The sequence below is a fragment of the Cebus imitator genome, unplaced genomic scaffold (assembly GCF_001604975.1).
Source record: "Cebus imitator isolate Cc_AM_T3 unplaced genomic scaffold, Cebus_imitator-1.0 Scaffold79, whole genome shotgun sequence".
Lineage (NCBI taxonomy): Eukaryota > Metazoa > Chordata > Mammalia > Primates > Cebidae > Cebus > Cebus imitator.
In genome coordinates, this window is record NW_016107394.1 from 2,259,046 (window position 1) to 2,276,594 (window position 17,549).

General features: G+C 42.2%; 1 protein-coding gene and 1 pseudogene across 3 annotated transcripts in view; one reads left to right on the plus strand and one right to left on the minus strand.

Annotated features, from left to right (window-relative positions):
- The window catches only part of CLPB (caseinolytic mitochondrial matrix peptidase chaperone subunit B), a 148,307-nt gene that overhangs the window by 86,862 nt on the left and 43,896 nt on the right, over positions 1-17,549 (minus strand). For both annotated transcript variants that reach the window (XM_017532932.2, XM_017532933.2), the window contains exon 4: positions 6,490-6,593. In XM_017532932.2, the coding sequence (XP_017388421.1) occupies positions 6,490-6,593 (104 nt within the window). The remainder of the gene's footprint in view (positions 1-6,489; positions 6,594-17,549) is intronic.
- On the plus strand, positions 10,072-11,262 carry LOC108307541 (annotated as a pseudogene). Its single transcript, XR_005201039.1, has one exon. The product of XR_005201039.1 is annotated as a cytochrome c-like (transcript).

Sequence of the window (17,549 nt, forward strand, 5' to 3'; positions counted from 1 at the left end):
AACATTACTCAGTCTGATAGTGAGCCTAGAACTTCTAGAACATTAGAAATCATATGGCTGACAGGGACACTGGAGGCCAGATAATCCAATAACTTAGGGCAAGAATCCCCTTTACAACATCTGTGAGGGGCAAACATCTCGACTGTTAGTACCCCTTGAGGGATGAGTTGCTCAATATCTCCCAGGCAGGCTTCCTGCCTTACACTTTGCCAAAACCCACTTCCATGGAGAAACTTTTCATTAAATGTCACTGTGCTTTACATATATATGATTACCTAACAACCCTATAAGATGGGAATTGTTATTACTATGTTACAGTTGAGAAAACCGAAATTCAGAGACTTTAAGTCATTTACTCAAGATCACACATCTAGTAAGTGATAAAGCTTTGATGAATCATTCAGATATCTGGTACTGAAGCCCAATCTTTCTCTAGGACACCAATGTGCCTCTGAAGATGCCACTCTGAGAGGTGGAGAGAAACGAAAGAACAATCAGGCCAACAAAATTTCCATACCAAGCATCCTTGGGCCACCTGCACCAGTAAGACTGCCCTCTACCCAGAAACACCAACCTTGACAAAAGTAGACCCAGCTGAGTAGGCTTCTTGCCAAGGAGCAATGCTCACATGTAAAACAAGAAAGAGTGCCACTAGGAATGGCACAACCAATGACAAAGTCTCAGCAAGGATGGCAAAGAAGTTTCTTTCCTCCCTAGGCTGTGTCTGTTCTCAGCAGGTAAAACAGATACAAAGCATCTTTGATACCTTTTAGTTTTCTTGCCTCGATCCTCTTTCCTGCTCACACCTTAAATGCTGGTATCCTGAGTAAAGGACTTATCGTCCTACCTCCTCTTCACTTTAAATCCTTTCTTTGGGCAATTTCAGTCACATCCATTGTTGTAACTCCCAAGCAAATGGCCAAAACTCCTAATTCCCTATCTCCTGCCAAACTACTCCTTTGAGATCTCCAGACCCACATATCTAATTATTCACTCAAATCAGAAACTGAGGTGTCACCATACATACCTGCTTTTCCATCAATTCTCACAATCCACTGAGTATTGAATCTTCAAATATTCTTAACATCAATTTATTCTATTCCCAAAGATCACCTTTAGGAATCTCCAGATACTTTAAATGTATTTTGGGAGGACAGGAACATAGCTTCTTATCAGATTCCCAAAGAGTCCATTATCCCAAAAAGTAAAGAACCATTGCTAATCTTTCCCCTCCAATTCTTCTTCCACCCTGTCAGAATGGTCCACTTAAAATGCAAGTGTGAATTCGAGGCTGCCCTGCTTAAAATCCTTTAATGGCCTTCAGAATAGAGAATGAGCTCCCTAGAACTGCCTTATAAGGTCCTTCCCATGTGTAACCTCCTTCACTCTCTGGCCTTACTTCTTCTTGTTCTCCTCAATCTTGCAGCAGATGATTTTACCTGCTGTCACTCCCCAACCCCCCACCTGACGCCTCTGCATACACTGTTCCCTCTGCCTGGAAGGTCCATCCCTCTTAGCCTCCCTGGCAATCTCCACCTCATCCTTAAGACCCAATTCAAGGTCACTTACCCTGTGACATTTTCCAGGCACCAGCCTGCTCTCTTCTCAGGTGGAGCTCACCACTACTTACAGCAGTGCTGCCTACATACTTTGTGCAGCTACCATTGCATTTATCACTCTGCATTGTGATTCCTGGTTTACAGGCTTGTCTCTGTAAATGACTGGGAGCACTGTTGAGGGGCTAGACCATGTATAATCATTTATATAATCCCAGCAATTGGCAGAGTGCCTGACACTCAGTAAGAACATGCTGAATTATACATAAATGAAACTAATAAGCAATTACAACTGTAGAGCACTTTATGATCCACACATCACATATTTTATCTCTTGATATTCAGAACAATACTGATACGGAAGACAAGGAATGTATCATTGGAGGTTAGACAGGTCTTGCCAAAGCCACGAACTATAACTCACCACCTTCCTTCAGTACTAACTGAAGCCGGCCAAGGGCCACAGAAACATCTGTTAGAAACTTAGTGAACTTCATGGACTTTGGCACTGACTCCATAGTCTACTATAGCAGTGAAGGACTGTCTAACTTTCCTGAGCTTGTGACCATCCTGTGAATCTGCCTAGACACACTAGAGGGACAGGGAATTACACCCTTGTTCTACTCTACCTTCCTTACCCATCCCAAGTCAGGTAATTTTCCATGAAAAAGTCAATCCAATCCAAAAATAAGAGAACTACAGGACTCTTTTGTTTCTATTTTGTCAATGAGAAAGAGTCAGAGCTGGGTATGGTACCCTGCATACAATTAATTGGCAGTAGGTATAAATTAGTTGAATGGCTAAAAAAAGAGGTTTTCTTCAACGGAAAAAGGAAAGAAAGACGTGTTTAAGATGATGCTGAAGGCTTAGACTGATGAGATGGAAGAGCCCTGAGATGATTCTAATGGATTATCACCATCCAGGTCAAAGTCAGAACGTTCAGTGCATCAAGCTGGACAGTAAAGCACATCCAAACTGATACACCCAGGAAAATAAGGCCAGTTGCCAGAAAACTGGCAGACAAAGGTAGTCTAGGCTTAAAAAAAAAAAAAAATGGTGGAGAGTTAGATCTTGCAAGCCACAGGGAGTTTATTAATGATTCCCAACAAACTTCTAGGATGTTATTTCAGGTAACAGTTATCGGTTTTTTTGTTTTGAGAAAAGGTCTTGCTCTGTCACACAGCCTGGAATGCAGTGGCATGATCCCGGCTCACTGCAACCTCTGCCTCCTGGGTTCAAGCAATTCTCGTGCCTCGGCCTCCTGAGTAGCTGCGACTATAGGCATGCGCCATCATGCCCAGCTAATTTTTGTATTTTTAGTAGAAACAGGATTTTGCCATGTTGGCCAAGCTGGTCTCAAACTCCTGGCCTCATCTGATCTGCCTGTCTCAACCTCCCAAAGTACTGGGATTACAAGTGTGAGTCACGGCACCTGGCTTTTTGTAACAGTTCTTAAACACTTGGTTAATTACTGGGTACTAGTATGGGTTCCCTAAGAACAATAAATCAACATGCTGGAATAACCTAATTTCCTTTTTTAGAAAGGGTTATTAGACAAGAAAATAAGACAAATGCTAGAAACATTTTAATTTTAGCAAGAAATCTAGGGAAAAATCTCTTAAAATTTTGTGAATAAAGCAGAGAAATGGAGGATAGAAAAGAATGAAGTTTGGCAGAATTACAGCTAAGAATGCTGAATAATGCATCAAAATTATCCTGACCATGTGCTGTAGGACTGTATTTAACAGAGGCCTTATAAACATTTTAATCCAAGTGAGAACACGATGGCAGGGGATCTTGTCATCTTGTTTAACTCATCAGTGCTTAAAACACTACCTGGTACATAAGAATGTGATCAATAAATATTCTGAATAAATAAATGTATCCATAGAAAGCCCACTACTAAATCTGCAGATCACACGAAATAAGAAGAGAGAGTTAATATTTTAATTTTTATTTCATAAGGGGACATGATAGCCTTTTCAAATATTTTTGTTTCCTATCTCTCCTTATCTACCCGCCTACCCAGAAGGTAGGCTGTCTGGCATAAGAGTTAAAAATAATCCAGAGGCTGACCAGGAAGAAAGGAAGAAAGAAAAGAAACAAAAAGGAAAGAAAGAGAAAAAGAGAAAGAAAGGAAAGGAAAGGAAAGGAAAGGATGGAAGGGAAAAGAAAAGAAAAGAAAGGAAGAAAGGAAAGGAAAGGAGAGAAAAGAAGGACAGAAGAAAGGAAAGAAAGGAAAGGAAAGGAAGGAAGGATGGAAGGGAAAAAAGAAAAGAAAAGAAAGGAAAGGGAGGACAGAAGGAAGGAAGGCAGGGGAAGGAAGGACTAAGAAAAAGAAGTTATGTAATCTTGAACTAGGAATGCCAAAAATTTATGTAGAGCAGAGTTGGCAAACTACATCCTCTGGGCCAAATCCAGCCTCGTGTGTGTTTTTATAAAGAGCATTTTATTGAAACATATCCACATCGATTTGTTTGTGTACTGTTTATGGCTGCTTCTGTATCACAATGGTCAAGGTAAGTAGTCACAACTGAGACCAACTGGCCCACAAAGCTTAAATGTTTACTACCGGGCTCTTTCTAGAAAGTTTGCTGACTGCTGATCTAGAATGTTTAATATGAGTATCAACCTGAAGGTTACCATTAAAACACAAAGCTACAAAACTTGAATGTACGTGGTGGATACCAGTGTGACAGCAGAAGTTGGACTAGAAGGCTTCATAGCTCTAAGATTCTGTGAAATAATAAAAAAAAAATGTTTACTAAGCCCTGCTAGAATCTTGACAGCAGATGAGAAGGCACACAAAACAATCTCCTCCTATTTACCTGGCCCTGCCCGCTCAACAAATGCTCCACCTTGTTTTTTGGTGAGAGCACTTGTATTAGTTTGTTTTCACGCTGCTGATAAAAACATGCCCGAAACTGAGACCAAAAAGAGGTTTAATTGGACTTACAGTTCCACATGACTGGAGAGGCCTCAGAATCATGGTGAGAGGTGGAAGGCACTTCTTACATGGCGGTGGCAAGAGAAAAATGAGGAAAAAGCAAAAGGGAAATCCCTGATAAACCTATCAAATCCCGTGAGACTTATTCACTACCACAAGAATAGCACGGGAAAGACTAAACCTCAATATTAAATTACCTCCCCCTGGGTTTCTCCCACAACATGTGGGAATTCTGGGAGATACAACTGAAGTTGAGATTTGAATGGGGACACAGCCAAACCATATCAGCACCTAAACTGTAGACAGAATTGAGCACTGCAATGCTGTGTTTGAATGAGAAGAGGATAGTCCATAAGCTGAGTCCCCACATATCAAGCTGCAAATAGAGGGCAAGGTGGTAGTTATGAAATTCTCTGTTTAAAACATAAGGTAAACACAATTCCTCCAGCTCAGTGGGGAATCCAAGGACACACAGATTGTGGCCTGCATATGAAGAGGAGAGTAAGGACATACGGGTAGATGAAAGTTCAAATAAGCATAGAAGAGGCCAAGATCTAGAAAACATTCAAAAGAGCAGCTCAGGGCAGGTTGCAATTATTGTCAAGGACAGGGAAGCCTTTGTGGAGGATCTAGCCTTAGCAATGGAGCCTTAAGAGAAGGACCAGGTTTAGAGAGGTGGAAGGGAAGGGAAAGGGTAACTTCATACTTTACCTGAACAGCAATGCCTTAATGCTCTTGGACATTTCTCTCATGCCACTAATTTGAGAACCTTCTCCCTGGGCAGCAACACCACTACTCTGAGTTACCACACACCATGTCACTCTGGCAGCCTTACAGCTCTGAAGGCTGAGCACACTGCTCCCCTTGGCTGAATTTCCCCCAGGGCCAATGTTGTGGCTCTCAGGCAGTCAGCAAGGCTGTCTGTCCTTCTGGCATCACTGCTAACACTAAAACAGTCACTCCTCAGCTGACTGAGGCTTCAGGCCCACCTTGCAGATTCAATCTCCAGACCCATCCTAGAGCCAGGGAAGTCTCAGAGGGGCACAATCTTTGTGAATAATCCAGGACAAGGGGAAAGCAGTGGAAGCACTCCAGATAAACAAAAGCTCAAAAGTAAAATACTCATTTCTGACTGCAGCCAAAGCAACCAGCTTTTTTTTCAACCCCACTTTGGAAGAAGTACTCCCCAGACACAACATGGACTGACTGACTGAGGTACCCTCCAAAAGACACATGACCAAGCCCTAGCACAAACCCAGACACCTACCTTGCAGATTCAATCTCCAAGACTCACCCCAGAGCCTCTTTACTCTGAAGTTCAAACCACCACCAACACAACATCCCAGATATCCCAGAGGAGGCAATGATGATTACCTCATTTTATAAGGATAGACATCAAGGCACAGCGAAGGTCCACTATTTGTCCTGGATTATATAGTAAGTTGAGGGGATAGTCCCAGAGACAGAACTGTATTTTACATGAAGGAGGGGAAAAAGCAGTATTCATAGTAGTAGTATTTAGGGACTTCTGAGGCTGAGGAATTCAGGGGGGCTATGTCTAGTTCTGGGGCAGGGATGGGGCAAGGTAAGTCTGCAGGAAACAGAAGAGGACCAAATCCACATTCCATGCAGTCGCCTTAATTATTTTACTGAAACCTGCTCTGTTGTCCATTCATCTGTGGCTCCATAGGCTGAAGTACTTTCAGGAAAACAGAAGTTGAAATGTACTTCCTACCCCCAATTAGGTCATGAAATCAGGCCTCTACTTCTTTCCCCAAGACTTCTGAAGTGACATAAAGTTAGAGCCAGAAGACTGTGAAAGGCAGCTGTTCCGAGCCCTTTGGGTGCTCCATGAGTCCACAGAGATAAGGAACACGGAGATAAGGCTTTCACTCTGAATTGCTGGTAGAGCTGATACCACAGAGCAAGTCTGCATGAAAGCCACAAAAGGAGAGCTCTCAGAGAAGCAGGACAGCCCACACTCACCTTCCAAAGAATGGATTCCCTGTTCCTTGGCAGTCTTGTAAATACTGCTGAAATTGTCTCCAAGGTTTGGATCAGCCCCGGCGGCAAGCAGGACCTGTATCACACTAGAAGAAATCACAAAGACAGAAGTGTCAAAAGCAGGAAAGGCCCAGGAGGTAAAGACCCAGATCTGGAAGCATGTTTGGGGATTGGTGCTGTCTCTGCTCATGAGAGTGATACAGTAGGAAAAAACATGAACTCTGGGAGGGTAAAAGGTAAGCATACGAAAGACAGGGATAGGAAATCTTGGCTGGGTGCAGTGACTAATGACTGTAATCCCAGCACTTTGGGAGGCCAAGATGGGAGGATTACTTGAGCCCAGGAGTTCAAGACCAGTCTGGGCAACGCAGTGAAACTTCAGTAACAACAACAACAACAACAAAACAGCAGCCTCTGAAACTTATCAGCTGAGAAGCTTGGGACAAATTACGTAACACCTTTCTAAGGCCCAGTTTCCACAACTCTAAAATACAAACCGTTGGCCAGGCATAGTGGCTCATGCCTGTAATTCCAGTACTTTGGGAGGGCAAGGTAGGCAGATCATGAGTCAAGAGATCGAGACCATCCTGGCCAACATGGTGAAACCTCGTTTCTACTAAAAATACAAAAGTTAGCTGGGCATGGTGGTGCACACCTGTAGTCCCAGCTACTTGGGAGGCTGAGGCACAAGAATCGCTTAACCCCGGGAGTCAGAGGTTGCAGTGAGCCAAGATTGCACCACTGCATTCCAGCCTAGTGACAGAGCAAGATTCCGTATAAAAATAAAAATACACACCGGGCGTGGTGGCTCACGCTTGTAATCCCAGCACTTTGGGAGGCCGAGGCGGGTGGATCACGAGGTCAAGAGATCGAGACCATCCTGGTCAACATGGTGAAACCCCGTCTCTACTAAAAATACAAAAAATCAGCTGGGCATGGTGGCACATGCCTGTAATCCCAGCTACTCAGGAGGCTGAGGCAGGAGAATTGCCTGAACCCAGGAGGCGGAGGTTGCGGTGAGCTGAGATCGCGCCATTGCACTCCAGCCTGGGTAACAAGAGCGAAACTCCGTCTCCAAAAAATAAATAAATAAATAAAAATAAAAATACACACTGTTTGTCCAACAATTACCTATCAAATGCCTACCATATTCTAGTCACTATCCTAGGTGCTGAGGTCTGTGACCTCAAGGAGCTAGGACCAGTCTGCTGAGAAAAACAATAGTTAAATATAAAGTTACAGCAAAGTGTGATGAACGTTACCACAGGAGAAACATGCAGTAGAATAAGAAACGGGATCAAGAAAGCCCCTCCAGCATCAGCAAGATGGCTGAACAGGACTCTCCAGCATTTGTTCCCCAACAGAAACATCAATTTGAACAATTATCCACATGCAAAAAACCTTCACAAGAGCTAAGTAAACCAAATGGGAGATTAAAGCACCTGGGCATAGCACAGAGGTAAAGAAAAGACTACCTAAAGAGGGTAGGAAGCACAATTTCCCCTTACCCATATCGCCCCTCCCCCAACTTTAGGCAGTACACATGGAGAGAGATACACCCATGGGGGAAGGAGAGAGAGAAATGAGCACTGGACTTTGCTTTGGAAACCAGGCCCACCCCGGTAAAACTCAGTGCCTGGAAGGTTCCCAAATTCTGGGCTGATGCCCTCAGACTAAGCCTCTAGGCCTCCCTTAGTGCCAGGCCATACCCCACAGCCTGAGGCTCCAGATCTGCCTGGTGGACTTGGTCTCTGGACCTGCTTCCTAGCCAGATTGACCTTAGCAGCCCCAGACTCTCGCCCTAGTGCCAGGCTAGCCCCAGCAGTCATGGGCTCCGGGCCCACCTTAACACCAGCCTAGGCCCTACAGACTGAGGCTTCAGGCCCACCTTGCAGATTCAATCTCTAGACCCAACCTAGAGGCAGGGTAGCCTTGGTGGCCCAAGGCTCTACACTGCCCCCAGAACTGGATGGGGCATGAATCCAGGCTTCAGGTCTGCCCTAGAACCAGGTCAGCCAGACAGCCTTAGTTAACAGGCCTATGCCAGCAGGCCCAGCCTCCAGGTCCACCCAGGTTCCAGCACAGTGCACAGCCATGTTAGTCCACATAGTTCGGAGCTGTGGGCCTGCCCTCGCACAAGGTCAGTACCCCTGGCCTTAGGCACTGGGCCAGCACCTGTGGACACAGGCTCTAGGACTATTCAGTTTCAAATCAGTCCCTGTGGCTCCACATTCCAGGCCAGCTCTAACAGCCAGTAGGCCCATCTCAGTAGACCCAGTACTGAGCTGGCTCCCACAAATCCAGACACCAGGATAGCCCCCATGGACCCAGGTCCCAGGCTGGCCCCCATGGCCCTAGTACTCAGGCCAGCCCTCACAGACCTACCCTTTGGGGCAGCACCTGCATATCCAGGCTCCAGACCATCACCCACAGACGCAGGCTCCATATCTGCCAAAAACCAGGCCAGCCCACGCTCCAGTCCAGTCCCTGTGCCACAGCCTTCAGTGAACCTAAAATCTAGGCCTGCTCCAGCAGACCCAGGGTCCAGACTGGATGTGAGAGACAGCCTGGCCCTCATGGACCATCCCTGTGCATGCATGTTCCAGGTCAGCCATTGTGGACCAAGGGTCCAGGCCCAATCCCCATAAACTCAGGCTCCAGGTCCGCCCCAGTACCAGTTCAACCCCTGTGGACTCAGGCTCCAGGCCCGTCCACATGGACCCCAGCACCAGGTCAATCCCAACAACTAACCATTCTCTGCAGATTCAGGCTCAAGGCCCATTGCATCACAAGGTCAGTCCCTGTGCACTTAGGCTTCAGGCTGGCCCCTGCAGATACAGGCTCTAGGCCCACCCCTGTGGTCCCAATCAATAGGTCCATTCCAGTGGACCCAGGCTCCAAGCTCAACTCTAAGGACCCAGGGACCAGGCCAGCCTGCCTGAGGACTCCAGCACCAAGCTCATTCATGAACCACACAAAACGGCCTGCCCAGAATCTCTGGACAGGTTGAATGGTGAAGGGCTTTCCCAGGCAAAGCCAATCTGCAAAGACTGGAGTAAGTCCCTAGTTCTTCATATACTCCGACACCAATGCCTGGCCACAAGAATCAAGAACAATTAGGGAAACCTGATCCCACCCAAAGAACAAAATAAAGGATCAGTAACCAAGCCTAAAGAAATGGATATTCATGACCTGCCTCACAAATAATTCAAAATAATCGTTTTAAGAAAGTTTAGCAATCATTAAGAAAATACAGAGAAACAATTTAACAAAATCAGGAAAATAATAAATATCCAAATCAAATTTAAGAGATTGAAATTATTTTTCAAGAAACATCAAAAGAAATCCTGGAGCTGAAAAATATAATCAATCAAATGAAACTGCAATACAGAGCATCAACGGCAGAACTGATCAAGCATAAGAATGAATGTGAACTCAAAAATTAGTTATTTGAAAACAGGAAAGCCAATGGTCTCCAATAAGACTTAGTCCAAATAAGACTACACCAAGACAGGAGAGTGGGACATCTGGCTTCTGAGTGGTAACCTTTGTTGCATTAACACCGAAAAAGAATTAAATATGGGTGATGTTGAGAAAGGCAAGAGGATTTTTATTTAGAAGTGTTCCCAATGTCACACCATGGAAAAGGGAGGCAAGCACAAGACTGGGCCTAATCTCCATGGTATCTTTGGGTGGAAGACAGGTCAGGCCTCTGGATTCACTTACACTGAAGCCAATAAGAACGAAGGCATCATCTGGGGAAAGGATACCCTGATGGAATATTTGGAGAATCCCAAGAAGTATATCTCTAGAACAAAAATGATCTTTGTCGGCATTAAGAAGAAGGGAGAAAAGGAAGACTTAATAGCTTATCTCAAAAAAGCTACTAATGAGTAGTAATTGGCCACTGCCTTATTACAAAACAAATGTCTCATGACTTTTTTATGTGTACCATATTTTAATAGATCTCATACACCAGAATTTACATCATGAATGACTGACAGAATATTTTGTTGGGCAGTCCTGATTTAAAACTAAGACTGGCTTGTGGTTAAATGAATATGTTCAGTTTTTGGATTTTAATAGTAATTCCAATTTAGTAAATTCTATCACTGTTTACCCCTTCTAAAGATATGATTAGACTTCGTTAGTAATGTTAAACTTTTCGCAAAGATGGTGAGTGCCATCTTAAAACTTACTGGAGACTGGTTTTACATTTAGATTTATACAACTGGTATGTGAATATATTTAAATATGGGGGAAATTCCCTCATTGTCTCAGAACCAAGCAAGATTCACCTGTTTTGTGTTCATTTGCCTCTTAAAGGCAAGGGTTGAAGCTAAATGGGTAGCAATTTTATATTTTTGGCCTTAACTATGCCAATCTAATTAGAATTCCCTGTATTTAAAATGGTTCCTTTTACTTACTGAAAGGCATTTTGTGTGGTTTATGTGTAATATCAAAAATTATTTAACACTTCACACATTTTATAGATGATCTATAAGGTCACATGCTTTTAAAATAGTAGCCAATTAAACTTCACTCTTAGATTCTTTACAATCTAAGTCAAACTAAGTTATAATTTAGGATTGTCTTTAAACAGCCATTCAGAAACAAATCTGTACAACTGCTGTGTATTTGTGATTGGGAATGGTGCTTCTGCCACCTTAAAAGGATTAAAGTAGAGGAGATATACACAAATTTAAAAATGATGTGTGATCATAAGACGTAAGATAATTAAAAAGAAAACCACAGGAAAAAAAAAAGACTACATCAAGACATATTTTAATCAAACTATCAAAAATTAAAGACAAAGAAGGATTCTGAAAGCAGTAAGAGAAAAAAAGCAAGTAGCATGTAAGCGACTTCCAGTAAGGCTGACAGTGGATTTCACTTTACAAACCTTATATATAGGCCAGGAGAGAACAGGACGATAGATTTAAAATGCTGAATGGAAAAAAACCTGCTAACCAAGAATAATATATTTAGCAAACCTGTTCTTCAGAAATGAAGGAAAGATAAAGACTTTCCCAGAGAAACAAAAGCTGAGGATGTCTATCACCACACCTGTCTTATTTCTTAGACAGGTCCAACGGTGATAAATTTATAAGAAATGCTAAAGAGAGTACTTTATGTTGAAAGAAAAGGATGCTAATTAGCAACACAAAAACGTGAAAGTATAAACTCACTGGAAACCTGAGAAACATGGTGAAACTCCATCTCTACCAAAAACAAACAAATACATACATTAGCCAGGCATGGTGTCACAGGCCAGTAGTCCCAGCTACTTGGGAGGCTAAGGCAGGAGGATCACTCGAGCTTGGGGGGCAGAGATTGCAGTGAGCTGAGATCACATCACTGCACTCCAGCCTAGGTGACAGAGTAAGACCCTATCTCAAAACAAACAAACAAACAAACCCAAAAACCTCACTGGCAATGGTAAACACATAGTCAAATTCAGAGTACTATGATACTGTAAATGGTAGTAAGTAAATCACTTTTATCTTTAGTATTAAGGTTAAAAGACAAAACTGCTAAAAATAATAACAGCTAAAATAATTTGTTAAGGGATATATAAAACAAAAATATGTAAACTGTGACACTAAAAAGAAAGAATATGTTTGTGGTGGGTGTGGAATAAAAGTGTAAAGTAACCACAAAGCAACCTAAAGTAGATACATATAAGATAAAAGGTAAGGAATACAAGTATGCTACTAAAGAAAATCACCTCATCACAAAGGAAGACAGCATGAGAGGAAGAGAGGAACAATGGATCTACAAAATAAGCAGAAAACATCAAAATGTCAGAAGTCAGTCCTCGCCTATCAGTAATTACCTTGAATGTAAATGGTTTAAAAAAGAGTAAGACCCAACTATATGTTACCTACAAGAGACTCACTTTACCTATAAGGACACACATAGACTATATATGGAGGAATGGAAAAAGATATGGCATGCAAATGGCAACCAAAAGAGAGCAGAAGTACCAATACTCTCATGGAATAAAATAGACTTTAAGTCAAAGCTGTAAAAAGGGACAAAGAAGGTCATTATACAATAATAAAGGGTCAATTAATCAGGAGAATACAACCATTGTAAATACATATGGACCTAACATCACAGCACCTAAATATATGAGGCAATTATTAATCGATGAGAAGAGAAAGATAGACTGTAATACAGAAATAGTAGGAGACTTCAATATCCTACATTCAGCAATGGACAGATCATCCAGAAAGAAAATCAATCAGGAAATGTCTGACTTAAACTACACTTTAGACTAAATGAATGTAAGAGGCCTATACAGAACATTCCATCAAACAGCAGTACAACACACATTCTTCTCAGGCACACACGGAACATTAAAGGTCTGCCCTTACATGCATTTCCTTAATGCAAATTCCAAGAGTAACCACTATTTACAGATTGACAAGTTTCCTTCCAAACTTTGGAATTAGAAAAATCGGTCCAGTGGCTGTGTAAGAAGAAGGAGTATGACCAGAGGCAGGGGCTCCATATGTTAGCTTCTCTTCTTCTCGCTCTTTATGTAATATTCCCACTAATACATTTTTTTCCTTCTAATAAAAAAAGGCTTACGTTCACTATAAAAAAACAGAAAATACAGATAACCAAAAGAAGAAAATGTCTTAGTACATATAAGTTTCTTCAATGGATATATACAGTTTCTTCAATGGATACATACACACTTTTATTTAGAAGAATGGGATCATGTATAAACTTTCTCTCTGAACGCAGAGATGTCCTTCCATGTATTATATGTCTATAACATTGTTTTACTGGCTGGGCACAGTGGCTCAGGCCTGTGATCCCAGCATTTTGGGAAGCCAAGGCAGGCGGACACTTGAGGTCAGGAGTTTAAGGCTAGCCTGGCCAACATGGTGAAACCCCATCTCTACTAAAATATAAAAATTAGCCAGGCATGGTGGTGCATATCTGTAATCCTCGTTACTTAGGAGGCTTAGGCAGGAGAATTGCTTGACCCTTGGAGGCAGGGGTTGCAGTGAGCTGAGATTGGGCCACTGCACTCCAGCCTGGGCAACACAGCAAGACTACGTCTCAAACAAACAAACAATAACAACAAAAAGCCCACACTGTTTTAAATGGCTGTATGGTATTCCAGTACAAGACTATTCCATATCTGATTTAATCAATCCCCTATTATAAAACAATAGATTGTTTTAAATATTTTAATAACATAATATTTCTGATTATTTCCTTTGGATAAATTCATATGAGATAAAATTTACATTAAAAAGTATAAGCATTTTAAGCATTTAAAAAATATTACTAAGTTGCTTTGCAGAAAGATTTTACTAATTTTTATTTTCACTAGCAAAGTATGCTGTACGAGAGTAGCCGTTGTGCCTTTCTTTAACCAAAACAGGGTATTTTTTTTCCTTCTTTTCCAGAATGTGTCAATCTGGAAAATAGAAAATGGAATCACACTGCTGTTTAAATTTGCATTTTTTGATAACTAGTAAGGGTGAAATTTAAACAAAATATATTTAGCAGTCCGTTGTGCTGCTTCTTTATGAATCCTCTATTAACGTCCTTTGCCCATCTTTCTCTTTATCTTAGGGTATCTATCTTTTGCTTACTAACCTTCAAAACTGCTAATGCTTCTGCAGGCAGAACTGGCAAGCATTTCAAACAAATTATTTATCGTAACTATTAAAAAGCCAAACTATAGTTTGCTTTCTCTTCCTTATTAGTTTTTTAGTATTTGTAACCAGTAATGCTGATGGTTTCTCACATACCATTTGGTTTGAATTTCATTACCTTCAACAGGCACAGTACCTGATTCAATTATTTGCTGAACCAATGAATAAATTTCACTAACTTCCATGCACACAAACATACAGTCCTTAAGGGTAAGTCCAAAACCAGACTCCATCTCCCACATAGCAGTGGTTCTTCTATATCTGACCTAATATACAATATAGTTAAGTGAGTCTTTTTTTTTCTACAATATTAACCATTAATACTGAAGTTAAGTGAGTCTTCTGAGCCTACTCACCTTACCTAAAAAAACTTCTAAAATTACCTTCAAAGGTAATTTATCCAAATATAAATTAAGATTTCAAGGAGAAACGAGAAGGGCCTCTAAGCAGCTAAAATCTATGTCTAAAACTCATATATTTAATTTACAGTAGAGTCTTCAGGTTCGCATCTGGAGTCTATTTACTCTCAGTTTATATACAATTTGGATTAAGATTGGCATTAGTCAGTCTTCCTATTTCCCAGAACGTTAAAAGCCAAGAAGGTACAAAAAGGCAGATATAGATAGGCAAACTAATTGAAAGCACTGCAAAACAATGTCTGATAGAGAAGCAGTATGGCACAGAGGTTAGAAAAACTGGATGTAAAATCTGGGATGATCAGAGTATCAGAATGAATAATGACAGTAATGGATCACAACCTATTAATCAGATATAATTATAACCCATTGAGTAAAATAAGATTCTCCATTGAAGTCCACATTGAAAATCAATTAAGTAAATGAGAGAGAAAGGAAAGTTCTGTTTTACTATAGAATGAAAACTAATAATTGTAGAAGCAATAATAAAATTAGAAAATCACACTTTTATGGCCTCATAATAATTATTAGGGATAATTAGAGTATCTAGCTCATCTGGTTGTGTTAATACACGTAAAGAGGCTTAGAACAGTGTATGACATATAACAACTGGTCAATGAATGTTAGTTATTATTACTATGTACCTGACCCTGTGGTTGGGATACAGGGAAGTCAGGAGCCATATGAACTCAGACATCTAAATTGGGAAGACAGCATGGCGTTTTATAACAAGCACAGAGAGACCTGTGTTCAAATCAAAGCTCTATCATTTACTGATTGTGTGTTCTTGAACCAGTTACTACACCTCTGAGCCTTCATTTTCTTACCAGAATAATGGAGATGACGATGGCTCCTGTGCAGGTTGTAAGCATGTAACCAACTCCATTGTGCCTGACACATTTAAAAAAAAAAAAAAAAGCTCCACAAATCTAAGCTCTCTACCTTCTGTTTGTATAATCTTAGCAGTAATCACATGAATCTGGGCTGTGGTGGGCATCAGATCTACACGTGACCACCCAGGACTCATGCTGATATAGTCCTGTGTCAAGAAGGCAGCTCTTCTATATTCTGCACAAGTCAATGTGTTTTGAAATCCAAGTGAGAAGGCTTTGTCGATCTAAACTCAAAGGGACGTAATTTGGTTAATCCTCAGCTGCTGTGTCCAATCACCATTCAATCACACCCCCTCCCATGGCAGGCTGTCCCTCCAGGCAGCTAATGTCACTAACTGTGCTACCTGGGCCTCTCCAGGTTCATGAGTATTGATTCCATCTGTCCAATTTGCAGGCTGTAGGACGTGTCCATGCAGCCACGTATGCTGCCCTTGGTCCTGGAGGGCAGACAGTGGTCTGGCAGGGTGGGGAGAAGAGAGTGAGTAGGATCGACCCTGGGGCTGCTAACCCAATCAAAGGGAATGGGCAATTCACTTCACAAACTTGGAGGCCAAAGAGGATAGGCATCCAACATAGTGACTCATCCTGAAAACTCAGAGAAGATGCCCTTCACTTTTAATAATACTCAAAAGGCAGCAGCACCACTGTGGGGTACAGACATAGCTAAAGAAACCATGGCGGCCGGGTGTGATAGTTCACGCCTGTAATCCCAGCACTTTGGGAGGCCAAGGTGGGTGGGTCACCTGAGGTCAGGAGTTTGAGACCAGCCTGGCCAACATGATGAAACCCTGTCGCTACTAAAAATATAAAAATTAGCTGGGCATGGTGTTGGGCACCTGTAATCCCAGCTACTCAGGAGGCTGAAGCAGGAGAATTACTTGAACCCGGGAGCGGGAGGTTGCAGTGAGTCACAATCATGCCACTGCACTCCAGCCTGGATGACAAGAGAGAAACTCTGCCTCAAAAAGGAAAAAAAAAGAAATCATGGCTGCTCCGTAGCCAACAGTGGCATCAAACACCTTGCCATATGGCCAGTAGGTTTTTTGTTCAACGACCTTCATGTACTTAGAAAGCATCTAACCAAGAGCTCCAAAGGGGTCAGGCTATTCTTCGAGAACCCAGCCCAGACTGGGCGAGAGGGATACAAGAATATGATTTACCACTAGCTTGGATTGCCAAAAGAACCTCACTGAAACTACAGCATACAGCATACAGCAGGGCAGAAACAGGGTAGGAGGCTAGGCAGGTTAGAGAAATCTAAGGCAAGGATGGTGAAAACAGGCTTAGCATTAGGCCAACACCAGGGAGTGCCAAGAAGTTCACAATCAAAATAGAAACAAGAGCCACACACCAGGCAGCAAAGGTATATATGAGATTAGAGGTCAAGAACTAGAGGGTGAGGTAGAACAGCAGATTATAAACCAAGTAAGTAGCCAGAAACCAAGGAATACACTGGTACCAGAATTCAAGGCAAGGCAAAAGCAGCAGCACCCAGGAGCAGCAGTAAGGAGACATTGGAAATGGAATGATTTCTGCCCCTTTTGTTTTCTGCTGAAGTGGACAGAAATCCCCAAGACGAAACAGTATTTGGGAGAAGGTGACTTACATGGGGAGATGATGGTGAGTCAGCCCACCTGGCTAATATACAGAATACAGAGTGAGCAATAAGAACCGAATCTGATGGCACAGAGGAAGACAGGCACTGGCTACTGGAGCTGATCCACCAAAGGACAATAGGACAATAGCAACCTCTCCTTTGTTCTGGTGCTGGCATACTGGCTGCCATATTGTAGGTTTGGGTTACACTATTACTGTCTTAAATTTGAGTAGTTGGCACCAAATGGGCTGTGGTAGAAAACTAGGCTTTCATGGTCATAACAGTTGGATTAAAGGAGGCAGACTATACCAGCCCATTCAATTATGTTTTTCTATATCAGTAAACATCACTCAAAGAGTTACTCCACAGGAACTCACTGGGCAAAGGCTTAAAAATATCTGCAATTCGCCGGGCGCGGTGGCTCACGCCTGTAATCCCAGCACTTTGGGAGGCC